At 43.4% G+C, this 26,919-nt stretch overlaps 1 protein-coding gene across 1 annotated transcript; it reads left to right on the forward strand.

Moving 5' to 3' along the window:
• Positions 1-13,086: 13,086 nt before the first annotated feature.
• LOC147180150 (macrophage mannose receptor 1-like) lies at positions 13,087-26,654 on the forward strand. The gene is made up of 26 exons (XM_086069382.1): positions 13,087-13,272; positions 15,143-15,360; positions 15,429-15,538; positions 15,728-15,825; positions 15,893-15,955; positions 16,048-16,203; positions 18,905-18,981; positions 19,313-19,426; positions 21,411-21,534; positions 21,600-21,638; positions 21,716-21,886; positions 22,460-22,579; positions 22,656-22,772; positions 22,841-22,873; positions 22,935-23,081; positions 23,267-23,410; positions 23,588-23,722; positions 23,804-23,952; positions 24,308-24,431; positions 24,514-24,568; positions 24,635-24,701; positions 25,411-25,544; positions 25,718-25,761; positions 25,843-26,016; positions 26,114-26,268; positions 26,340-26,654. The coding sequence occupies exons 1-26, from the start codon at positions 13,221-13,223 to the stop codon at positions 26,442-26,444; spliced, it is 2,925 nt and encodes a 974-aa protein (XP_085925508.1). The 5' UTR covers positions 13,087-13,220; the 3' UTR covers positions 26,445-26,654.
• The last annotated feature ends 265 nt before the right edge of the window (positions 26,655-26,919 follow it).

A 26,919-nucleotide genomic window follows, 5' to 3' on the forward strand; every position in this document is an offset into this window, starting at 1 on the left:
CACTCTTTTCTTATAATTTTGTCAAATTCTGCGTCGTTTAGCAGTGAGATGTTAAAACGCTATGTCGGTGGTGGTTTAAAGGTATAATCAACTTGTAGGGAAAGGGAGACTGGTGCATGGTCGCTAATAATAATAGGATGTATTTTTGTAACAGTTTTATCAGCGTTAGAGTTATTTGTAAGAAAAAAATAAATTCTTGAAAAAGACCGGTGCACAGCGGAAAATAAGGTAAATTCCTTCTTATTTGGGTTTTTAAGTCTCCAGCTGTCGATGAGGCCAAAGTCATCCATATATTCCCCTATTACTTTTGTAGATTGTAATCGTCTTATACATGTTGTATTATTAGAACGATCTATTAATGGATTTAAGACTGTGTTAAAGTCTCCTCCAATAATAATAGTAGAGTTCGCTGCTAATTCAAACAGCTTAGAGAAAAATTCTTGGAAAAAGGCCGGATCATCATTATTAGGGGCATATAAATTACCAAATGTATATATTTTATTAAATATAGTCACCTGAATAATAATGTATCGGCCCTCTGGGTCTGTTATTGTATTATTTAGAGTAAAGAGTAAATTCTTATGTATGAGTATACAGACTCGTCTTTGTCTACTGTTATAAGGGGCAGAGTACGCTTGGCTAAAATTCTTATCAATAAGTAATTTTTCTTCAGATTTTTGTAGGTGGGTTTCTTGTAGGAGGCAAATATCTTGCTTTTAATTTTAAGAGATGGTCTAAAGTTTTTATTCTTTTTGCCTGTGAGCGAGCGCCACAAACATTCCAGGAAACCAGAACTCATTTATGCATACAAACAATATAAAGTCAGTCCTGTGTATATATCTGTATAGGCCATTTGTCAATACAGGCATGTTATAGGATAGAATCAAAGTGGTTAGGTGATTTATGTAATTTGTGTAAAATATGAGGTAACGTGTAAGTAAATATAACAGTGAAAAAATGAGTAGGGAGGTGAAAGTGAAGGAAATTAGCAGGGGATTAAACATAACAATACACCAGTAACTGGTAACCTAAGCGAGATTTTTTTGTTTAAATATACTTTAGATATAGTTGTGTATTAATATTATATTTATAATATAGCCTAAACATAATGAGTATTCATATTTTTGGTTTTATAACCACATATACAGTATATGTATACATCTAATAATCAAACTAAGTTTAGTTCCACCAATGCCAATTAGAACAGCCAGGGAGTGGAATTGGGGTTCCGGAATAGTTGGCCATCGATATATAACTTATCAAGGGCTATCGTAGTCCGTTTACCCTCCTGCCTATTTTGTTTCATTATAGGAAACAGTACCTTTCGCCGCTCATTGATCTCTCTCGGGAATTGATCATTCATTCCAAATGAGGTCCCTTTAAGCTCCCGTCCTTTACTTTTAACAAATTCTTTCTGTTTAAAATGCTCAAACTTGGCGATAATAGGACGGGGTTTGTTGCCCCTACGGGCTCCAAGCCGATGTACCCGGTGAAAAGAGATGTTATTTACCGCCTCCTGAGGAATTTTTAACGACGTCGTCATACATTTTTTTTATCTCAACCTCTGGGTTGTCAGAGGTATTCTCAAATATGCCTGAGAATATTAAATTCTCCCGCATGCTACGGGATTGGACATCCAGAACAGTTTCTTTTAGCGTTTTATTCTCCTTTTTAATAGTTTCCAACTCGGCTGAAACAGCCGCGAGTGAAGAGCGTAACTCGGCATTATCCCGTTGGAGGTCACTTACCTGTTGGCTGACTAATTCCAAGCTTACCTTTAATTCTTTGACGTCCTCGCGGATGAGGCAGAGGACATCAAGTTTTTTATTTATGGACTCCAGCATACTGACCGAAACGTCCGTAGTGGTTAGGTTGTCCGTGTCCGTCGCTGAGTAATTTTTCCTCTTCTTCGAAGGTTTCTCGACGGAAGGATCCTCCATCGCGCAGCTGTAAAAATATCCGTCGATGAAACGTTCAAGGTCCTCCACGCTGGGTGGTATTCCAAATCTGCCGGATGAAAGAGAGAACAGAAAAGCCAAGATATATGATGGTTAAATTCGGATTAGTTTAGCATAATAGAGCTAGTTCTATCTTAGCAGCAGGGCGCCGCCATGTTGGGGTTTTCCCGGTCTCGCTGTAGGTCTCACGATAGTCAAAGCAAACTGGAAATCTTAATGCGATCATTTGGCGAATTTTTACTTTTAGAACTACCAAAAATAACTTGGCAAAAGATGCAGATGCACATAAAAGTACTCAAGCTTTATTTTCAATTTTTTTCTAAGAAAGACAGAAAGAAAGACAGAAAGAAAGACAGAAAGAAAGACAGAAAGAAAGACAGAAAGAAAGACAGAAAGAAAGACAGAAAGAAAGACAGAAAGAAAGAAAGAAAAAGCTTGTTTTTATTGTCAGAGATAGGTGGTATGGGAGGTTCATCCATCTCATTATCACCTGTTATAGAAAATAATTATTTAGCATGTGTTAACATAAGTTTATACTGTACTGTAATGTGGACACCTGTATTTTCTTGAACTCTGGGCTTTTCATTTCTTGTACATGGAGCAATAACAAAGTGACCTTGACTGACAAGCCTGCTGAGAACAGACTGCTTGCTTTCCTGTTTAGCTGACCTCCCTTTCTCCTCCCAAAACCTAACCAGGCATCTTAAAGAATCTTTCCATGAATCTTACTGCGCACTCTCTCACAGACCACTGTCTTGTAGACTGCTCTGTTAGACCTGTGTACCTTTGAAGCATCAAATATAAAGAAACCCAAAAGACAAATTGTTTTCCAGACTGTTTCTTTCATCTCGCCTAACTGCTGAAAATTCCACAACAAGCCGTATCAAACCTGAAGTTTTCCTGGAAATTCAACAATAGTAAAAATAATTGATATCTCAGCTCCTGAACCAGAGACTAGAAAACTATTTTTTTTTATTGACAAATTCTTTCAGTGGTCGTTTATTTGAAAATGTACAATGGTTAACAGCTGATTATCACATCACTTTGAACAGCTGGAGGCAAAGACAGAGAAACTGTCAGTGCCGTACATTAATTCATCATTTAACATCCCACCCTGCCTTTACAGTATAACATCTTTCTGTACACCAGTGGCCAAATGTTTTGAGAATGACATTGATTTCCTAAAAATCTGCAGTGCTGACTTATTATTATTGTTTTTTTATGATGGCAATTTGCATGTACTCCAGAATGTTATCGTGATTAGATGAATTGCAAAGTCCCTATTTGCCATGAAAATTAAAGTAATTTCCTTTAGTGACCTTACAAACTTTAAATGGGCACCCAAGAAAATCCAGCAAATGCCAGGACTATCTCCCAAAGTTGATTCAGCTGCAGGATAAGGACATCACCACCAGTGTAGAGCTTGCTCAGGAATGGCAGTAAGCAGGTATGAGTCCATCTACACCCATGGTGAGGGAGTAAGACTTTTGGAGGATGGCCTGGTGTGACCAGTGAAAAAGGGATTCCATAAATACAGACCAAAGTAAGGAGAAAAGGGTTAAAGTTATTTTTTTCTGATTAACCCCCTTTCCAACTGTTTGGGGCATCCGAAAAAATGCTTGTCTGGAGAAGAAAAGGTGAGCACTACCATCAGTCCTGCTTCATGCCAACAGTAAAACAGCATGTGACCATTCATTTGCAGGGTTGCTTTTAAGCCAAGGAATTGGGCTCGCTCACAATTTTGCCAAGGAACGCATGCATCCATTACTAAAGTATAGTACCAAAACATCCTCGGACAGCAACTGTGTGACAGCAGCAAGGTTATTTTATTTACTAAAACAAACATTTTCATTAATGGAAAAAAAAAAAAAAAAACTTTAAAAAACAGAAACTGAAATCACATTTTACGATTACAAAATGATCTATAATTCTAGCAATAATATCCTTTGTTTTCGTCTGTGGTAATTCATTTAGTATATGAGCCTTTGGGGTTAATTTTAAATATGATCTTTTTTTTCTTTTTTTTTGACACTGTAAATCATAGAACAATAGCCACTCTTATCAACAATGTTCATAATCCAACGACTGAACCAATTTGTTGATTTAAATGTGATTTATTAGATTGCCCGGAGTACGGAAGTGACGTCATCTAGCAGCCCCGATAGAGAACCGCCCCCGGCTCTAATTACGTCACGAAACGTGATGGCGTGCAGATGTGCTAATGAGGGTAGGTTTGAAGCTCGACATTTTTCCTCCAGAAACTTGTTTCTTTTGATGGAAAACAATCCTTAAGTTTTCCGCGTATTCGTAAAATCAGACTGGAGATCGGTGAACAGTTCCTTCGAAGGATTTATTTTACAGAAATTTCTGGACAAAGCACAAGATTCAGCCAATTGCCATGAATTCCTCATGTGTCTGTTTGGCCCCTCCCACTTGTAGTCTTCTTATAGTTTCCGCATAGCAGCCCCAAAAAAACCCTTCCCATCCTCTTCCTCCTTTGCTTCCCTTAAGCCCCGCCCCTCTCGCAAGCAAGACCGACAGTACTCAATACACCTTGACAGATGGCTGATTGATGTGGAAATAATCTAGGTTCAGACAACCTGGCCCCCCGACAGATGGCCAACCAGGCGAAAACACAGTATGCCAGACATCCTGGCACCTTTGCAGGCATAATAAAACTTTACAAAGGAATCGATTATAACATATTTTCTCCCCCGAAACAGATGGCTAATTAAGTGAGAAAATGTGGAAGGAAGAATCTTCAAACGTTCCGTGACATTATTCCCCTCATCAAGCTTTACTGAGGAAATTAAAACAGTTATGACTAAATCTAAACAGTTATAACTAAAATCAAAACAGTTATTATTAAATTGAAACAGAAGAATATCCAACACTTTTAATGTTGGTCGCTTGTGTACATTGCTCCCTCTTGCAATTTCGCGAAAATGAATTATAATGCAAGTCCAGTGTAAGTGCAGCTACGCTAACGTTAGCATACCTAACCATCTGTTGATTATGATGGATGCAGCTAATTATTTAGAATTGCTACGCTTTTGTAAGCGACGATTAGCATAGCATAGCAGAGCTAACCGTCTGTTGAGTAAGATAAATATGAAGTGAAATTATTAAGAGGAAAGCAATAACAGGCTGGTTTGTGATGTGAAAATGTACAATGGTTTAGTATTACCAGTACAGTATAAATGAAGTATTGGTAAATTGCTGCATTTGTGTTTACTTAAATTTGTTCTTTCAATAGAAATATTTCAGCAAAGTCTGTTAGTGTTCATTACATTTAATTTATGCAAATGTTTAGCAGAGCTGTGCTATCCACTGTATTTTATTTTCGTTGGCACATTTACTGCACACTGCACAGGCTATTATGGTAGACTGAAAGTCAACTTCAAAACATCTGCACCAAGTTACCTATCAAACTGATTGAAACTCATTTTTTGCTATAGCTTTAGATCATTATCTTCAGTGAGATATGTCAGTCATGAGGCCACAGAGGGCAAAAGTTAAACCCCAAAGAAGAGGCAGCATACTTTTCATCCTTAGGTAAAGACAAGGATGGCTTCACCATAAAATAAATTAATTCATTCAAAGGTGAGTATTAGTGAAAGATTCTTTAGTATGGGCCTAGTTTTCATTATTGTTATAATGAAATATTTCTGTTGTATCCTTTAAAGGTCGAGGAGTGTTCAGTTCCTGCTCCTTTCAGAAGGGAGACTTTCCTACTGAATATCGAGGAGAAGTTATAAGCAAACAGGAATGTGAAAACAGGCTGAGAGTGTATCATGATGCCCACAAGCTAAAAGCACTATGGTATGTTTATATGGTGTGTTGTCATACTTAATTTAGTTTTTTTGGGGGGATATCGTGCAAGGTTTGACAAAACATAAAGGATTATTATATATTATATAATATTATACAGTAAAACTTTGAACCACTGAGCCAATAGAAACACCCGACGGTAAAAATACTGGCCGACTCTTTTGTCACTGTTATGTACAAAAGCACCTTCTTTTGTCAATATAATTTTTTTTGTTTTTATTTCATTTTTTACAATATTGTGAATTACTGGTCGCACATTCATGACGACATTACATTATAGCAGTCTAGTCTTAGTAAGAATTTAATGGTATTGGTATTTTTCTATTCATCTGCCCTAGGTTTCCACTGAAGCACAACCTGATGAAGACACAGCTATCACAGACTGCGCCAAAGTTGACCAGGTGACTAGATTTCTTTTTGAATGTTGTTGAAATGAGTTTTCAGAAGAAAGACATTAGTGGAGGGTTGAGATACTAGGGCTGCACAATATGTGGGAAAAATCTTGGCGCACGAATGGCTCATGCAATATGTGTATTGCAAAGACGTGCAACAAATGAATATTGGATTGATTGTATACTTTAGTCTGAGGCTAAGCGATATGGCCAAAAAATAAAATAAAAAGTATTTTAAACCAACCATCCAGCATTCTGCCACCACTTGTGCAAAATTACAACTCACATTAACATCTGGATGTAACAGAACATAATAACAGCTTTTAATAATCCAGAAGACAAAATAAATTTCACGATTTAGCAAATTTTCAACGATTCAATTTTAATTTAATTTATTAAATTAATTTGATTTATTGCCCAGCCCTACTTGAGTCAGATTTTGACCAATCAGAGACAACCTTAATTGCGCATCGCCATACAAGAGAATTGTATCGGGGGGCATTACTAACAAAAAATAACTTGTTTGGATAAGACTAGATCACAATGAGCAGGATTATTTTTCCGCACGTGTACGGAAATACGTGTATTTCTTTAATTAGATTATAAAGATATATATATTAGGTCCATGTTCAATGTCAAAATAATCTCCATCACTGTATAAAACACCCATGTCGCATGTTTTGTCAACACTGTGCAGCCCTCGCAGATACATAGTCCTCACAATGTCGTAGTTGTGAATAACTGACTCTCTGAGGACAGTGTATTTATACACTGAGTGTAAAATAAGTTTTCAGGGCTTGGAGTTACAGATACAGTCCTCACAATTCATACTCTGGTCAGGTATGGACTCTCTGAGGACTGTGTATTTTCTGTTAATTGTTTCATTGTGAAAAATAGACATCACCAATTTACACAAACCGCTAGTGCTGACGGATTATTTATTTTTGTAATGGCAAATAAAATGTGTTTGCATTCACAATATTTTAACCTATTCATTGTTCTGTATGTACTGTAAATGCACAGGTATAGTCTTGTGTGTTACTAAGAATTGAATTTTATTTGTATTTTTCTCTTCATCGGTACCAGGTTTCAACTGAAGCACAACCTGAAGACATAGCTGTCACAGACAAAGTTGACCAGGTGACGAGATTTCTTTTTGAATATTGATGTTAAAATCAGTTTTCAGAAGCAAGACGTTAGGAGTGAAGAGTGTAGAGTAGATGCTAGGGCTGAACTATATAACTAACAAATATAATCACAACAATTGTTTATGCAATGTGTATTGCCAAGACGTTCAAAAAACTGTATCCAACAATAAGCTTGTATGGGACTAAAATTCCAACAAGTCAACATTAAAAAAATATCACAAATTGAAGATTTATTGGAAGATTGGTGATTTAGATTATGCACTGAACTCGCTATCACTTTTTTTTCTTTTTTAAACAGAAGTGTAAACATCAGGTGGTTTATTCACTTGTATCAAGCTTGGATAAATGTGCTTTATGTTTTGGACCTTTCGCTGCACTAAAATGGACTGGCATGATGGGTATTTTATCTTGTGTGTTATTTGTATGTGCAATGGATCTTTGTTTCACGCAACCAGAATTAATAGTGCAGGCATTTTCATTGAATGAATATAATTTAGTCAAGAGGATAAATTATGACCCATGTTTATACCTCTGTCTTTAGTTGCAAGCAGCTAAATGTTGAGCAATTGTCTCAATCTTAACGACTGTCTGACTCGGTAAAATAGAAAAGTCTACTGTAACTGAAGGACTGTATCACACAAGACTTGTTTTAGGGGAAATGTCTGACCAAGGAAGAGAATTTGTGAATGAAGTATGTGAATGTTGTAAATTATTTTCACATTTGGAAATTGTTCTTACACTACTCACAAAAAGTTAGGGATATTTGGCTTTCAGGTGAAATTTATAGCTAGTGTAAAAAGTTGACGCTACAAGTCAAGGTTTCGCATGACCGATGTGAGCCGATCGTAGCGACTCTGTGCCGGAACGGGTTTATCGTGGGCGAGTAGCAGAAGAGTAGGAAGAGGGCTGGTGGCGGCCAAGGGGAACGACGCCAGCCACAAGGAGGTGGGCGATAAGAGTCAGTGACGAGCTGTTTGGCCGGTACCGAGTCCTCCAGGCGGGCCACATGGCCAAGCAGCTATAGTCGTCGTCTCCTGATGATGGTCAAGACAGGTGTGGCATAGACATCGGCATTGTTAACGAAGTGATACCAACAGATACCAAAGATGAAGCGCAGGCAGCGCCTATGGAACGCGTCAACACGGCGTTCGGCAGCTGCCAGGAGTGTCCAGGATTCGCTGGCGTAGAGGAGAACGGGAATAATAAGAGCGTTGAGGAGACAGTTTGGTGTGTAAACGGATGGAGGAGCTTAGCCAGACCCTGGAGAGTCTACCGAATGCACTGCGGGCCAGTTGAAGGTGGCGGAGTATCTCGGGTTCGCAGGAGATACTCAAGGCAAATTTCGACCGGAGGTACACAAACTCCTTGACGACCCCAACCTCTTGGCTTAACGTTAGCGAGGGTCACTTGCCGCGGCATCGCCAGCGAGTCGGACAGAGATTGTATTTTTGTCTTGGCCCAGCTGATCGTCAGCCCTAATGGGGACACCTCTTCCGAGAATTTCACCAGTGCATCTGAGAGAGTATCCAGGAGGGAAGCGAGAATTACAATGTCATCGGCGTTGTCCGAATCGGTTTGGGTTGAGTGAAGGCGGACACCTGCTTCCAGACAGCGAGCAAGGGACGAGCTGACCCAGTAGTCCACGACAACGTTGAACAGATTAGGGGCGACGACGCAGCCTTGGCGCACACCTGAATTAATGCGTATTGGCTCCAAATTTAGACTGTCTGCTCGAATCGTACATGTTGTATCCGTGTACAAGTCCCGCAGGATGGTATTTTAATTTCCGAGGGATTTCGATGCTCTGTAGCAGGAGCCAGAGGGCTTCGCGGTCAAGCGAGTCAAACACCGCCTTCAGATCAATGAATGCAGCAAGGAGAGGCTGTTGGTAATCTCTCCTCTGCTCGGCTAGGGTCCGAAGGGCGAGGATGCAGTCTGCTCTTGAGCGTTTGGGTGTGAAGCCGGCTTGTTGTGGGCGGCACTAAGAGACGAGGTATGGCAGAAGACGTCTGAGGATCACTGATGTTATGACTTTGAAAGGGATGGACAGGAGGGTGATAGGGCGATAGCTGGCAGGGTTCCTCTTGTCTGCCTTGTTCTTATAGGAGACCATGATGCCGGTCCTCCACTCTTTCGGGATGTGCTCGGCTGCCCAGAGCGCGACAGAGATCATGCTGCCGTGGGGCAGGGGACACCAGTGATGCCTTCAACATCTCACTAGTAATCCGGTCAGCTCCCAGTGCGCGGCCCAACAGGAGATTCTTGATGACACTCTCAATTTCGTCATTGGACGGGGGGATCTAGCGAGATGGTATCCGTTTTTCCGTCCCTGCACTGGCGAATTGCTGAAGGGAAGCGGAGGGTTGCGGCGCTGGCTTATTGAGGGCTACTGAGTAGTGCTCACGCCATTTCTCCAGCTTTGCGGAGGCTTTGTTTATGATGGAGCCGTCAAGACCGAGGAGTGGAGAGGACTGCTACCATAGGCCGGCGTCGCACTGTTTCCTGATGTTCAAGAAGGCCGATCTTGTGTTGCCTCTATGGAGGTTTTCTTCTGCTGCCCTCGCGATGTTGTTCAGCCAGGACGCCTTGTCCCTTCTGAGGCTTCTCCTGCGTTGAAAATTCAGGGTCCTATAGAAGTGGGTGTTGCCCTGGAGCCTCTCCTCGACACCTCTTCACAAGGTCCCGGGAGTCTGGTGAAATCCAGTTGTTGCGTGACCTTTGTCTCGGGCTAAGGACCTCAGTAGCAGTAGTGCGTGGATTGCATAGTGTTGGGAATATACTGGAGAACGGAGTTTGTCGTTGTCTGGAGGGCGGGCGGAGTTGACTACAGGTGTCGAGCGACGGTGGTGCAGGCGTAAGGTCGCGGCAAGGAGGCGATGGTCAGTGTGTCCAGTGATATCATATCATGAAAGTAGAGCATTGAAGTAGAAGGATGCACTCATCTCAATTAATTGAAACAAAAGTTAACAACAATGGTGGGTACACCACAACAAAAAATGTAAACGTCTCAATAACTGGTCATGTGCCCTTGGGCATCAATTACAGCTTGACGATGATGTCTTTTGCCCTTCACAAGGCAACTCAGTGCTGAGGCATGGCAGACCCTCAGGTCATTGAGGTTGTGGGGTGCAAAGTTTCCAGCCTCTACATGGCAACTCAGCTGATCCCACAGGTTTTCAATAGGATTCAGGTCTTTTCACAGGTGTCTGCTCTCTCAGGTTTGGTGGGATAGACCTGACATGACCTCTCCCAAAAACTGATGATGGCTTTCAATACATTCTCACTGCCACTGATTATTTTTCCAAGTGGATTGAGGCCTTTCCTCTAAAAACCACAAACAGCTTCAGAAGTGGCATAACAGATCTGTTCCATTGTTTATAGACATGGCTGCCACCCCAAAAAATCTGTCTGACCAAGGAAGAGAATTTGTGAAGGTTGTAAATGATTTTCACATTTGGAAATTGTTCTTACACTACTCACAAAAAGTTAGGGATATTTGTCTTTTAGGTGAAATGTATAGATAATGTAAAAAGTTGCTTGTGAATTTTGCCGTTAAGCTCCTCGTTGGAGAACAGCAACTTACAGAAACATTTAACAGTCGGACATGTGCATTGAAAAGCTTCGAGAAGGTCACATTAAGTTCACCTGGAAAGGTTTCAATGCATTTTAGGCTCGTCCTGAAATTTCACCTGAAAGCCAAATATCCTAACTTTTTGTGAGTAGTCGATATACATTTGATCTATTATGATGTTTCAGCTCAACAACGACCTCTGTGCCATCCTGGGCATTGAAAGGAGTGTCACAGCTGCATATCCTCACCCTCAAACGAATGGCCTGGATGAAAAAACGAATGACAACATAAAACGGCAAGTCGTTTATTTCCAACCTCGTACCGACACCTGTACCTCTCTCTATACCCGAAACATTTTTCTCATATACACACAAATACTCACTCTCCACACACTGAACTCTCAGCACTCCCTTTTATCGTACACGTACAGTTGTGTGTCCACAATTCAGTAAATGGTTAAGCTCCTGCTCAGAAGTAACAGTAAGTTGGTGCTTTCACATTTATATTTTGAATTGTACTCTTGTACTTCTTATAGCTCTTACAAAAAGGGTGACTGAGCGGCAGGGCAACTGAGATGTGTTCTTGGATCCAGCATTATTTGCATTAAGATCCAAGACTAACACAACCACAAAGCACTCCCCTTTTTCATTGACCTATGGGAGGGAGGCAATTTTCCCCTCGGAAATTGCCATACAGGTGCCGGTGAGTATGTTTTTTTTTTAAAAGACTATAGAAAATGTCGTAATGGCTTATTTATCATTAGTTTTATCAGATAGCAGTTTGCTTGTTTTATTTAACCTCACTCAGCTTTTCACAATATTGTTTCTTGGGAGCCTAATTATGACACTTGCTTTGAAAAGTAAAAATCCTCAATAGAGACTGTAAAGTTTGACATTTAAAAGCATAGGTCATGTATTAAGATGGAAGTTCAAAGTTTGAGGCTCTTGGTCTTTTATTTTTATTTTATATATATGATGAGAATGTGTCTCCTATTCATTCTTCTCATGCTTTTTAAACAATAATTAGGAACTTCTTGAGGGAGGGTGGCGGGCTGTGAGGTCCAACGAGAAACCTGGACTATAAAAACTGTCCCCCATAAACGGCAGGACGGCAGTAGCTGTGGGGTTTTGGTATTAAAGGTGAAGATTTTAATGAACGGTCTCTGTAATGAACTTGTGTTGTTGCTGTTGTTGTTTGGAAGTAATATGTAACAGAATGCCTAAAATGCCATTACAGTTTGCGGAAGAAAATCTTTGCAAAAGAGATCTCATGCACACCCAGACCCACTCTGCTGAAGTTTTGCAAGTTCAAGTAGACATAGCATGTGCCCTCCTCGAAGTTGGAGTTCTGTGAAAGAGCTAAACGAGATATATATAGTGCATGGCAGTAATATAAAAAGTCGTTTGGTGTCCTGAAACTTTATTGGTCTTCTCACATAAAAGAACTCCCGATTGACTGCTTCAGTGTCTGTGTTGACTTTCAGCTGTCCAAAGAACCATCATGGATCATCCCCGGATCTGCTGCTGTGCTTCATCCTCTCTTGCCTTCATCATTGATGATCACTTATCCATATAGTTGTTGTTTTTGTTTTTGACCATAAAGCCTGTAAAACAGGGGTGTCAAACTCATTTTAATTCAGGGGCTATTTTCACTCAAATTTGATCTCACGTGGGCCAGATCAGTATGTCCGTGGCCCCAAAAGCTATAAATAATCATGACAAAGGGCCACAATACAGTACTATCAAGAGGAAAATGAGGGCCACCGGACCCAAAAACAAAGAGCTGACAGCAAGCATCAAGAAAGCCTGCGTGGGCTTCCAAGACCCCCAGGCAATGCCACCGCGCATTGAGGAAGTGATCAAGGCAAAAGGGAATTACTCAAGATTGACATATCGTCTTGAAAATATCATCCGCCCATCCATACTTTTTTTCGCATGCAAAACACTGGGACGTATGCATGGTGATTTCTTCACATTGTTTAAATTTTTTGACATGCTGTTTTTGTGGGTTTTATGAGCTGGAAGCCCAAATAATGTAAAGATAAACAAATGCCTAACTAATTTTCACTTTGTATAGTGTTGTTTCAAAGTAAATAAAGTTGATTGGCGCTGAACTCTGTGTGCGTCAGATGTGACGTGGGTGACGTCACGCCCGTCACCACACTGCGGCCTTTTAATCTACGACAGTTGACGTGTCCACTCGCAGAACCACTCGAGCCTTGAGCTGCGTGCGTGCGTGCGCGCGCGCGCGTGTGTGCGTCGGAATCTCCTCTCTGGTGGCCTGCCGGCATCGGGCAGGACTGCTTCTTCCTTCCTTGACGATGAGGACGAGGACGCCGGCCGCGCTCCTGATGCTCGTCCTGTTTTGTACAGGTGAGGTGAGATTCACTTTAGAGGAAATCACTCACGTGGAGCCTGCTCGTGGTGCTAACTTTGGACCTGTCGTTTTTTTCACATCCACTCGCGTGCTCTTGGAATCCATTTGGAGGGTTCGGAGTTCGATTCAGACAACTTCATTTATCCCACAAGGGGCAATTCATTTGTAGCTTCCCAGTCTGCACACCCATGTACAATCAGTCCATTAACGGATAAGTGAATGAGCAGCATACATCAAGACACACATCAAAGCATGGGACCCTAAATAATAAGAACAATAAAAACTGTTGAAGAAATAATTCACTCAATTATTCCTTTAGAATGTAAAATAACAATCATTTAAAATGAGCATGGTCTGCGTTTAGGAGCTTAATAGCAGAGGGAATAAAGGACTTTGAATACTGATTGGTTTTCCTTTGGGGCACTTTTAACGTCTGCCTGGAGGCATAAGAGAGAATTCCTGAGATGGGACATGATCATTTTGGCTAATAATTCTTCTTGCTAGCTTAGCTACTTGGTCTTCCCAAATTGTGCCCAAGTCTCTCTGACAAGCTCCAATAATCTTGGAACACGCTTTGACAATGCTGTTTAAGATATTCTTGTCTGTGTCAAACACACGCCGCCTACTCTAAGGCAAACTTCAAAATAAAGCTGGCCAAATAATACATTGACACCAATGCAACAGCCTTGCCGGATTTGACTTTGAAGTCTGCCTACATGGTGGCGTGAACGCGAGCTTGACTACTTCCCTTTGACATTTTGGCCTGCATTATCGACGTTTTTATTGAAATTACATATTTTCTACCACCATTATCGTAATGCCACCCCGACAGTATATTAAATAGCTAATTTAGGACACGAAGAAACCACAAGTTAATTACGCCGTCATTGCACGATATGGTACAATTCTCCGGCGTTTGTAATCCATTCTCCCTGTTTAAACGAAGGGAATGTGCCTTAAATTGCACTTGGATGTATTTTTCATTCTTAAAAACAAATAAATGGAACTTTGCCTTCATTTATAATTATTTTATAAAACACTAGCTTTAAAAAATAAAATATTCAAAATGTCCAATATGACCATTTGGATTTTAGGAACACAACTTCAAGTGCATTACAAGTGCAATATAACTTAAGGCAGGATACCTTGTTATTTTATACAGCACCATGTATAAAAAAAAGAAAAGTATGCATCTCGTCTTATATTGCACTTAAAGTTGTGTTGCTACATTTTGAGTATTATTATTTTTTTTGAATGTAATGGGCAAAAGTATTTTATAAAATTCAGACAAAGTTCTATTGATCTGATTTCAGTTTGCTTGCAACCATTGTTTAACGACTTTCAGCCGACTTTCAGCCGACTTTCAGCCTTAAGTGCCAAAACGACAGGTACTTTTTAACTGTCCTAATGGAGTTTTTAGGCAAAAAACAAAAACACCATTGCAAAGCTCGAGAAGACGGAAGTGTATGCTTGTAAACCTCCGTTCACTCTTCCCAATTTCCAGACAGAAAAGGAAGATCCAAACGGACTTAAAAGAGGCTAAAATGGAAACATTTCTTTCATTTATTTTGTCAATATCCTGAAACCGAGGGAACGGACAGAAGCAATCACGAGGCTTGCCAGCGGACGTACGTGTAACCAAACTAATGGAGTGACGGCCATTTATGAACCTGCTTCTATCCCCAAATGACCCCCTCAGCGATGGAGCTGGAATCGAAAATGCTTTCGAACCAAACATACTTGTAGGCTAAATGCTACAAGCATAGCATTCTCCCCCTTCCCCATAATGCCATGGGGTGTATTGACTTGTGCATGCGCAAGGCAATTGTGCTAATATGTCAGAATAATCTCCAAAAATGTCACCAGCCGATGGGAGGTCAACATGCGATATGGCCAACGGGTGGGACCGGCACGGCTCCAGCTGCTACAAGAAGATGAAGGCCTTCAACGGTTGGCTGGGGGCCCGTCACCACTGCGTCTGGGAAGGCGGCGACCTGGTCTCCATCACCTCGGCGGACCAGGAAACCTTCGTCAAGGAGCAAATGGGCTACAAAACGCTGTTCTGGATCGGACTCTCCAATCTGGTGAGACGGAAGCGCAAGAGTCTACTCTCTGCTGGTATGCCATTGACAACCGGGATTGGTCTCCACAGAAATGCGACAGGGCCTGGTGTCAATATGAAGCGGGAAGAGAGACTCTGACGTGGTCCAACGCCCGCGTAACGGCGACCTACGCCAACTGGGCCGGAGGTCATGTCGGAAGGTAAGAAGCTCACGTCCTGGCGTCCTTTGATTGTCAGGCGGGACAACATCAAGATTTTGGAACCCGTTTCCAAAATGTGACAAGGAAGAAAAAGGCTTTTGTTGACTTTTCATCAGAAAGGAGAGAAAAGTCTCCAATTTGTCCCGTTTGTCAGATGCGTGTCTCGCTTTCCACCACTTCTCCCGACAGCTCCAAAGCTGAGTCCTGCACGTACGTCCTCAATGGCAGTTGGAGACACGGCCTGTGCACATTCCCGTTGACGTACATGTGCGAGCGGTCGCTGAACGGTAAACCTGCATGTCCGCCATGTTGACTTTGAAAGGAGAAAAGTGCAATCGTGTCGTCTTCCTGCAGACTGCCCGGACGGACGGATGTGTTCCTACAAAGACTACGGTTACGGTTACAATCGAGTGGACAGTGCGTCTCGGCAACGCTTTTTTTATTTACATTTTTTATACTTGCACCGTCTCGTCACGGTTTTCTAACCAAAAGTTTGTTTGTGGCTTCAGCTTTCGACTGCAACCCTGGCGGCTTCCTGTACGGTGACTCTTGCTATTATGTTGGGGACTCGCGTAAAACTTGGCAGGCAGCTGAGGACTTTTGCCAAGCACGGAAAGGTCACCTGGCCAGTGTCCACTCAGAGCATGAGGCTAAGTTCTTGTCTGGTGAGTGTCAACCGACCAACCGACCGACCGACCAACCAACCGATGATGCCAGCTGTAGTCCCACAATGCTTCACAGCATTCATGGGCGCAGATGGCATTGTGGAGGATGGGGGGGTTTAAGGTTGGATTTGGTGCAAGCCAGTGGTGTAATCCAGGGTATACGCGGGTATATCCATTTCTTTTTCAGTCAGTATTGAGTATAGCCGCTTGTAATTCCCCCCGTGATGCACACCGTTCAGCCATGGCCTACCGCCCCCTGCCGACACTGATTAGATTGGCTAACTTTTGGCATGAGGACTGATGAGCCAATCAGAGGCAGAGTAGGGCGGGTCATGTCCAGGAAAACTATCCTTCAACAGTGACCCAGAAATGTGGCTCAGGTGAACTGATTTGCCCTCGTACACGGGATACTTGATCATGTTCCTGGGATGGACGCTGCCGGTTACACACTAACCAAATGCTCTAGTTAAGTTTAACAGTTGCTATAGGCTGGTACTTGGTTTTGAAGTATCGGTCAATTAAAACACAAGAATGGGGACAAATAGTTGAAGATTCCGCACAAAACAGTACTGAAGTCTCACAACAGTTTTTCACTATTTTTGTTGATTATTCACTAGGGCTGGGACGATCCACTTCTGTCACGATCCAATCGGGATCCTGGTAAATGTGATATAAGCAAGTGAAGGACGGTATATTCAAGCCGCGGCCCCAGGGGACCACTTTGAAACCTGGACGCTGGCGAATCCCTCACACCGCCGACTGCCTCGCTGACCACCTGCTGAATTTAAGCACATTACTAAAAGGAGAGGAAAAGAAACTGACCAATAGCAGTGAGTGAAGAAGGAAAGCGCCGTTTGTCTTTGTTTGAGTTGCCTCTAAACTGCGGTGGCGCAATGCTGCTCCCCCTCTGGGATTGGCAGATTAACATATAGCTGGCTACTTGTAATGCAGCCTCGCTGCACGGCGGATGCGCTGCGCCTGCACGGCAATGTATGCTATCAATTAAGTATCGCGATACCACTTAATGGATCGATACTGCCGATCGTGTGAGCAAGTATCGCGATGTATTGCCAAACGATATTTTGTCCCAGCCCTATTATTCACTAAATATGGTCATTTCTTTTATAACATATACTTTGTTTGCCTCATGATAAATACATTTGACATGATTTCAGGTTGCTTGTGTTATCAAACTGTCCTTAACAAGTCATGATGACTTCATTATTGTGAGCAAGTACAAATAACAGATTTTTAATTCTTGCATGTCATTGTTTTTAAAAGAAAGCCAATTGAGAGTATACCCACTTCACCACTGGTGCAAGCTCTTAATTCCAACTCTCAGTGGAACTTGAACATAGCGTCGCACACTGTAAAAAATGAGGTGTAAGGCCGAGTCACTCTCACGATCCAAGATTGACAACCTCCACAGACCGAAACGGCAAACGGCCTTTCCTCTTCTTCGCTCACATTTGCATGTAATAATGAACCAACTGGTTTTCATTTTTAGATCATCAACTTTTTTTTCTCCTTTTTCTTTTGACTTAAACTGCTCGTCAGCAAACTATTTTCCTCTGAAACTGAGATTTTAGACAAATCTCTCCCCATCGATTTTGGTCAATGGAACTAAAGTGACGTCAGACCCACAATAGCGATTTTGTCGGCTAAATAAATAGCACAGTTGAGTAAGCCTGGTTTGTTAATACGTGATCAGTAGGAACGGCAAATCAGTCAGGCCGTCAGCATCAAAGTGTGCACAGTCCATCAATCCATTTTCGGAACCGCTAATCCTCACGAGGGTCGCGCTGAAGCCTACCGCAGCTGTCCACGGACTGTAGTGTTTGCGCCTTTGTAAAGTAATCAGACGGCTGGAGCACTTTGCCGCTGCTAGCTAGCGCGGCTAGCTTGCTGCTTGCTGTTGGTAGCTCGCTGTTAGATAGCAGTCGCCGCTAAACGCTGGCAACAAAGCGCCGTACAATATAACGTCATCATAATTATGTCTTAGCGCTCTCAACTGGAGCTTGAACATGACTTCAGGACTAAGCTGTGTTACTGACGTCTGTCGCAACAGTTTGGGGCATTTCTATTGCCGTTGTTCACAAACTCTGAATAGACGAGCACGTCGTCAGCCCTTATACCGCGACGACATGCTTTCGGAAACAACTTCAAAATAAAAGCGCTGCAATGCATTGATCTACTTATACTACGTGGTAAGGTAAGGTTTATTTTGAAATTGGGTTTCTCTCAGCGTTAGCCCCGTGTACTGTCATTCATACTGCCGTTAGCTTGACTATGAATATCTTGCCGCGTGTCCGAGGCAGAAATGACGAGGACTCGTTACAGCTGTATTATTAATAATTGTTTTTGTACAATTATGCCAACTTTGCAATTGTGGAGGGTAATATACCAAATCGTAATTGAATTTCGATTAATTGCACAGCCCTAGTGGAGGCAAACGCAAAGTTACGTCGTGGCCTTCAAGTTCGGTCTATGGAGGACAGTTTCGTCACGTACTGTATGACTAAAGTTGATCAAGTGCAGTTGTTTTTTAATGATTATTGTATAGCCCAAATTTCAAGTATGACAGAATTGCGTAATAGGTTTTTATTATGTACACCCCCCAGCCCAGTTCCAAAATCCCATATGTGCCCCTCAAGTTGGATGCTGCTCTTTTGCTAACGCTCTTGTTGTGCTTTTCCTCAAGATCACTTTGGACCAAGTCATGCCATAGGACTCCGTAGGGACAACAGCAAATATGAGTGGAGTGACAGATTACCTACAGTAAGTGAAATGTTTGCAGTGCTCCCAAAAAGTTGCCATTTGGCCCAAGTGAAGATGTCATATGAGAAGGTACACTTCAGTCCTTGGCTTCAAAGTGAATGGATCTGAGCACACCAAATATTGTGCACTTTTTGTGAGCTTCTGTCTCAATGACTGTTGAAGATATAAAAACCCAAATTAGCTTTCCGGAACGCTAATGATCGGAGTTTTTTGTAGAAAAAATTTTGCACAAAAATGCAAGAAATGAATGTTTGAATCCAAGTCTTGCTCTTCCGCTCGCTTGGAGGTGTTTCCGATTTGTTCAATAATTCAATTTGTTCACTCGTTTCAGTTGAAGGTGGCAGGCAGGTTATGGCCCCTCCTCCTTAAATATTGCGGACCATATCATTCCGTAGGACTCCGTAGGAACAACAGCAACTATGAGTGGAGTGACGGAACACCTACTGTAAGTGAACTTTTGCCCATTAAATAATAATATTAAAAAATCAACTCAATGTCGTTTTAGGATATGATGGGATAGGAACACAACTTTAAGTGCAACAAGAAGCAGATACATTTATAGTTTATACCTGGTCCATGTAAAAAATAACAAGGTATTAATGGCTTAAAGTTGTTTTCCTAGAATTTGAACATCAATATTTGACAAATGAAGACAAAGTTCTGTTATTCCATTCTTCCCATGGGCTCACCACCGGTGGGAGGGGCCAAAGGGGTCGGATGCAGAGTGGGTTGAGCGGCAGCCAAGGGCGGGGACTTAGGCGGACCGCAGTTCAATGATCGACCTTTTGTAGACTTTGTCATCAGATTTGTGGCCGCATGTTTTGGACACTCGGGTGAAGAGAGGGGCGGAGCTGTCAACTGATCACCACCTGGTGATGTGTTGGCTCCGATGGTGGGGAAGATGCCTGTCAGACCTGGAAGACCCAAACGTATTGTGACGGTTTGCCGGTAACGTCTGGCGGAATCCCCTGTCAGAAAGAGTTTCAACGGCCACTTACGGCAGAACTTCTCCCTTGTCCCGGAGGAGGAGGGGGACATTGAGTCAGAGTGGGCCACGTTCTGCGCCTCCATTGTTGAGGCGGCCGATCGGAGCTGTTGCCGTAAGGTGGTAGGTGCCTGTCGTGGCGGCAATCCTCGAACCCGCTGGTGGACACCAGCAGTAAAGGATGCCATCAAGCTGAAGAAGGAGTCTTACCGGGCCTTATTGGCCTGTGGGACTCCGGAGGCAGCTGACAAGGTACCGGCTGGCCAAGCGGAACGCGGCTTCGGCGGTCGCTGAGGCAAAAACTCGGACATGGGAGGAGTTCAGTGAGGCCATGGAAAATGACTTCCAGACAGCTTCGAGGAAATTCTGGTCCAACATCCGGCTTCATAGGAAAGGAAAGCAGTGCACCATCAACACTCTGTATAGTGGAGATGGGGTGCTGCTGACCTCGACTCGGGACGTCGTGAATCGATGGGGAGAATACTTCGAATACATTCTCAATTCCACTGACACGTCTTACTTTGAGGAAGCAGAGTCTGGGGACTCTGAGGTGAGCTCTCCTATCTCTGGGTTTGAAGTCACTGAGGTGGTTGGAAAGCGGGCCGTGTTGGGGTGGGGGGCGCTCCTGCTCCTGGGTTTGCTCTCCGGCCGGTGGCCCTGGCGGGGCCCGGGGGTCGTCCTTTGGCGCTGCCGCGGCCTGGGGGGCCCTGAGGTGTTGCGCTTGCTCTGTCCTGGCAGGGGTCGACGGCTACCCTCTTTGGTGGAGATTTTCATGCATGCCAGATCCACCACACCAGCATCTACCGAAACTCAGACACAATCTGCTTCTTCCTCATTGAATCGTGGAGGCTGGTGTCTGTGGATCTCACTCGGCTTCGTCTGTCCTTCCTTCCTTCCCTCAGTCTCTCCTTCGGTCTCTTGAGGTCTCCCTGATTTTTTTTTTTTTTTGGGATTTGTTGGAATTTAGATGTTTCTTGGGTTGGGGAAGAATTCAATGCAATGATGATGACATTTCCGAATGAACAATACTGAGCTCTTTATAAAAAAAAAAAATAAATAAAAAAAAAAGCACAACAATATATTGCAATATCGATTTTTTTCTCTTTACCCCTAGCGACGACATATATTTAAAGTGTGAAAAAGTATAAATAAAGAATTACAAAAAAAACAACCAATTACATTTCCCTTCTGGCCTTGGCAGCTCGCCACTTCAGGGACATTGCAGTCAGTGGTGAGTTCGATATGGACACCTCAGAACAAATTGTACAAAGTGTCCTACCCCGTGCACCTACAGATCTACGCTATCCGTGTAGGGTCAATATTAAATACGAATGAATATACAAGTCAGTATTCTCAAGAAAAGAATCATTAAAGTTGTTTAGGAGGAAATTCGGTGAGTGCAACATCAAATGCGCTCAAGTCACGTCTGCCATGTCGTCCACAGGACTGGATGCCTTGGGGTTTTCAAAAAAACATAGACAATCGGAAGGATTGCATAGTGCTGTATTATAATGGAGAATATCTGGGCGTCAACTGCCATATTAATTTGGCATTCATCTGTAAAAAAGGTACGTCAGAAACGCAGCCTTTGCACTTTGCTCTCTAGTATCTGATCCCTCTCGCATCCTTGCAGAAAATATCCGAAGGTCTCGTCCTCTTCTTCGGCCGCCAGGTGGGCGTCCTACCCTGCAGTCAACACGTATGCGGTCTCGGCACATGTGCCCTCAAGTGACTCGGTCTAGCTTGCAGGCTGGAGTGACAAGTGTGGCTGGTGGTGGGTGGACAACCCCTCCAACGACTTCTGCTACCTGATGGGCCGTAAGCCCACCAAGACCTGGAAGGAGGCGCGAGACGAGTGTGTCCGCCGCCGAGGCGACCTGCTCAGCATCACCGACTCACACGAGCAGGCCTTCATACAAGGTACGCTGTCTGCCCGCCCTTCCGTCCGTGTGTCTGGTCGCCATCGGCAGTGTTGGGTTAGTGTTTAGGATACCATCCAAAACAAAGTGAGGCGTGTCTCCTTCCCACATCAACATAAGTGCATTGCACCATAAAGATAACGGAAGTGAACCCCAGGAAGAGTCCTTGGAGAACCTGGGTTACCCAGAATCTTATTTCTGTATAAAAGGAAAATGGTAATAGAGATTGATAAAAATAATAATAATCCAACATTGGAGCCATTACTAAAGTTTTGGGACTCCAGCAGACCACAATGAGAGCCATTATCCACAAATGGTGGAAACCGACAACGGTAGCCAACTTTCCAAGAGTGGCTGGCTGGCCAACCGACCAAAATGACCAAAAACATCCAAAGAACTGCAGGGCTCCCGAAATTCCCGATGGCCACCCAATGATGATTGTCGTTTTTTTTTTATTCCAGCAGTTTTTCTCCATGAACGTCATCTCTCACTCTCTGTTAGACGCACACACGATGCAATAAGTTGTTTGTCAGCTGCGTCAATGACTTGCTCCTATTTTGCCTTGGATCCAAAGGTCTCTTGGCATTTCTGCCGAGCGCACCCTCTCTGTGGTTGGGCGCATACATCACCATCGCTGAAGACGGCGGCAAGTGGACTGATGGATCCCCGTTTAGTTACGTCCACTTAAATGCAGGTCAGTCTAAAACCCGGCCGATGTTTGACAGCGTGGAGGAAGGGAGGAGTGTTCAGTATCTGTCGCCTCCTTCCAGATAATCCTGGTGACCCCCCTGGTGGATGCTGTCTTTCCTTACTCACTGCCAACGGCCGCTGGAAAGTTGACGACTGCCAGAAAAAAAGCGGCTACATCTGCAAGAGAAGAGGAAAAGGTCAGATGTGTGACACGCGGCCGATTCTCATGGCGTGTTGATGCCCATCTTTGGCTTTTGTCCTGCAGGAAAAACTCCAGAACCTCCACGGCCTCATGACGGTAAGTCTCTTTCAATGGTGACTTGAAAAGAGACAGAAATGACAAGATGGTTCTCTCGCAGGCTTTATGGAACGCCTTGTCTGCCAGAACTCGCCCCCCAAACTCTGGTGTCTGGGTGAAGATCAGGATGAAAGGGTCATCCGCATCCAGTCGGCCTTTTACGGACGAAGGAGTGGATCCGTTTGTCCAGCCGTCGGAGGATCCAACGGTAAGATGCGAAAGTCCACGAGCAATCTTCAAGGTGCTTCGTCTTATCATGTGAGGGTTCAGTTCTTGTTATCCCAAAATGTGAACGAGTTGGAGGAGTTTGGTTTGTCAAAGACGTTCAGTTGCAACGCCGGCCGTGGTCCCGGGAACATCAACTGGGCTTAAGAGGTGTGTTGTGACTTGCAGGGAGCTGCACAGTGGAAGGAGTCCTCTCTCACTACAGGAGACATTGTGACAAGCGTCGCAAGTGCCACATTGAGCTTTTGAAGGAGAAGACCTGCCCTGCCGTCTCCAAATACCTGGAGATGGTCTACAGCTGTGAAGAGAAGGGTGGGCTTCACGTCTCACTGTCTGCTGTTGGTCTGTTGAAATGCAAAACAATCGATAAGTCTGAACAATCCCCAAAAGAAGGAATCTGCCGAGGGGCAGATGGCCAGGGCCAGACATTTATTGAATAAGGCCCTTAAGCATCTGTTTGGCACCAATATGACTTTTGGTTGTCTGCAGTGTGTCTTGACAGTCTGGGCGTCGCAAACAGAAGCATCGCAGACTGGCAGTTTAAAGCCTCCTCCTCTATGAGCGCCTTCACCCCCGAGAAAGCCCGCCTGAACGGGAAGTCCTGCTGGAAGCCGTCAGAAGATGGTATGTAGTAAATTGAGAGCTATCCCGCCTTCCGTGCTGGCAATTTGGTGTCCTGAGGGATCTAATGTCCGCCTCCTCCAGCCAACGGCAGCTGGATCCAGGTGGAACTCGATGACATGACAAAGGTTACGGGGATCGTGACCGAGGGCTGTTCTGAGTACTGGGGCTTCAAACTGGAGATGAAGCTGAGTGTTGATGGGAGAACTTGGGCTACGCACCCGGACGGGCAGGTGAGCGGGCGGCCAGTCAAGTGTTGAGTATTTAACCTCTAAACTGCTTGTTTAGGATTAATTAGCCACCACAGGGCACTCCGGTAAGAAAGAGTTGCAAGTCTTCAGTTCAACTCAACCATTTAATCAACTCAAAATGCAGCCTTATTTGCATGGGCAGATTTACAGTTTGTCGTCATTTACTACTTGCACGCTGCAGGCTGAATGATGAACGGAGGACGGAAAAACAGGAAGCGGAAATACGGCGCGGCCTTTCAAATGAAAAGCATACGTTTCACAATAAGACAACCGGTTTTCAGCCTCGTCGTCCAAACTGTTGTCATGAAATGCAAAAATGGAGATGTTCTATTTGTAGTTTATCGGCGGGGGAACTCGCGTGTTTGGCACACCCGTGTCCACAAAGTACATCCGCATTCTACCGCTGGAGGTGGGTGTTGACTTCGGCCTTCGCTTTGACATCTTAGGATGCGCGCTTGACGGTGAGCAAGACGAGACGTCACCGCTATCATTGCTGGGAAAAACAACAACAAACGTGCTTTATGTTCATCTTGTGTCCGACAGATGCGGCACCCTGCAACAGAAAGTTCAACAGCCTCCACTTCACCAATTGGAAGATGTGAGACACACTTGACACGATGTTTCATGACGAGGTTGATTTCACCCCATCCATGTCTTCTGCTAGGTTCCACTGTCCACCAGAATGTGCCAATGCCAACCACAAAGTCTTTGGAACGTTGATCTACGACGAGGTACGTGCTCGCATGACCCGCTAGTTGATTTCTTGGTGACTGTGACTTTGTGTGAGTGCAGGATAGAGATAGACCTATGTGGGGCCAATACCGATTATTGGTAGTCAGACAGGCCGATAACCAATATTTGTAGCCGATATTTATGTTCACTATTCACTTTCACTAATATTGGAATAGAAAAAAACCTCCAACGATATGCCACTTGCAAAAAGATTGGAGGTATTTTTTCCCCATCTTTGTCTATAGACTATTGCATTCACTGTAAAATAAATAAATAAATAAAATTAAAATTAAAATCCTGTTGTATTGGATTTTTTCCCCTGTATATATATATATATATATATCATAAAAAATATTCAAAAAGAAAAAAAATCTTAAAAACGTGGGGAGGAATTATTTACTGAAACGGAAAATTTAAAAAAAATACTCAAACCCAACACACAATAACAGAAATTGCTTCGAATTTTATTTTTTATTTTTCCTAAGTAAACAATACTTTTCCGTACTAGACATGCATAACAAAAAGTTCAGGGACCTCCCAGAGTCATTAGTCCATCTTAAAAAGTTTAACAAAAACTGAAAATATCAATAAATGCTTCCCTGAAGTTTTAAATGAATCTATTATCAGCCATAGGATTCTTCAAAAAGGCAGACGCCGATATTCGTCAAACTGCTGAATATCCGAGCTAATAATCCTTACCTCGTACAGGACTCCAGTATCTGCGCGGCTGCAATTCACGCTGGTGTCATTCGGAACGAGGTCGGAGGAGATTGCATTGTGATGAGGGCTCCGGAACCGAAGGTCTACGAGGGCTCCACCAGGAACGGGATCACCTCCAGACAGTGAGTGGCTAACTTCTCAAGCTTTTAACAAACATGCACTAAAATGTCAAAATAATGACCAGGACATGCAGACGGCATTAGTAGGTAGCCGTTCATACGGTTTGCCAGCAAGAGGGGGCGGGGGGAGTTGATTTGGCAAGAGGCCCATCTAATTATGCCTTTCATCTCTGCAGTTACGACGGCCCGACAGCTTTGGCCTTCACATTTGCAGAAGGAGGTGAGAACTTCTAAACCATTCCTTCATGTTACCAGATCAACTCTTAGTGACTGCTAAACCCACACGGAAACTCACCTGCAGAGCTGAGATGCCCGGAACCTGACTGGGGCGAATTTGTGGGCTTCTGTTACAAAACTTTTGAGGACAAAAAGACGTGGGCCCATGCCCAACACGCCTGCAGGGGTCTTGGTGCCGAACTGGTGTCCATCCGCTCCAAGGTGGAGCAGGCGTGGGTGAAAAGGGCCTCCAATTTGGGTGAGCATCCCAAGATTCAACTCTGTAGAACTACCAGATAGGTGGAATATCTGAGAACCGGATGAGAGATCTGTTCAATCCCATCCGTCCTTTGCAGACATCAGCGACATGTGGATCGGACTCAACGACCTGGTAGATCTGGGCAGATTCTTGTGGTCAGACCGCCAAAACGTGACCTTCACCCACTGGGCCCCGGGAGAACCCAACAACCGTGTCGGCCTCGCCGAGGACTGCGTGGCCATGTCGCGAAGGGTGCGTGCAGGAAGGAGCAGTTGGAAGAACACCCGCACCATTCACTGAAATGGATCTCTGGTGTCTTTCAGACTGGAAGATGGAAGCAGATGTCCTGCGCGCAAGTCAACGGCTTCATGTGCAAGATGGCCACAGCGCATTATGGAATTAGTCAACATGTTGATTTAACAAAATGAAATTCAAATGAAAACGCGTAAAAAAACAAAAAGGGCGATGTTGTCATTGTTTTAAAAAAAAAACCCTAGCAACAACCACCCTTTCCTGGATCTTCACAGAAGAAAGAAAACAAAGAGTCTGGAAATAAATGATCACATAACTCTCTGGCAGTCTGGGTTCTTCGCAGAAAAAAAAAGTCTGGAAAAAATAAATACCAACAAAATAACTGTCTGGGAGTGTGGGATCTTCACTGAACAAAAAGTTTGGCAATAAATAAATACAAATCTAATAACTCTCTCAGAAAAATAAAGTCTATAGAAAATTTAATTTTTGTTGTGCCGTGCACAATCTTTCCAGGTCAAAGTTGAACTTCTCAGAGCAGAACCTTCAGGACCCCTGCACTTATTGAAGCATTCCCGGTTGCACGTTTAACCTAGAGCTACGAAAATTTGGACACATATGTAACAGCATATGACCTACAAAAAAAAGTATACT

The sequence above is a fragment of the Leptonotus elevatus genome, chromosome 2 (genome assembly GCF_054856555.1).
Source record: "Leptonotus elevatus isolate MCC_2025b chromosome 2, RoL_Lele_1.0, whole genome shotgun sequence".
Taxonomy (NCBI): Eukaryota; Metazoa; Chordata; class Actinopteri; order Syngnathiformes; family Syngnathidae; genus Leptonotus; species Leptonotus elevatus.

What these genes read in the sequence shown, in the direction of transcription:
- LOC147180150 (XM_086069382.1), top strand. Translation starts at nt 13,221, where the DNA reads ATGAGGACGAGGACGCCGGCCGCGCTCCTGATGCTCGTCCTGTTTTGT. An exon ending in TGAGGCTAAGTTCTTGTCTG is followed by an intron (nt 16,204 to 18,904) that starts GTGAGTGTCAAC and finishes CTTTTCCTCAAG; the next exon opens with ATCACTTTGGACCAAGTCAT. An exon ending in CTGGAAGCCGTCAGAAGATG is followed by an intron (nt 23,723 to 23,803) that starts GTATGTAGTAAA and finishes CGCCTCCTCCAG; the next exon opens with CCAACGGCAGCTGGATCCAG.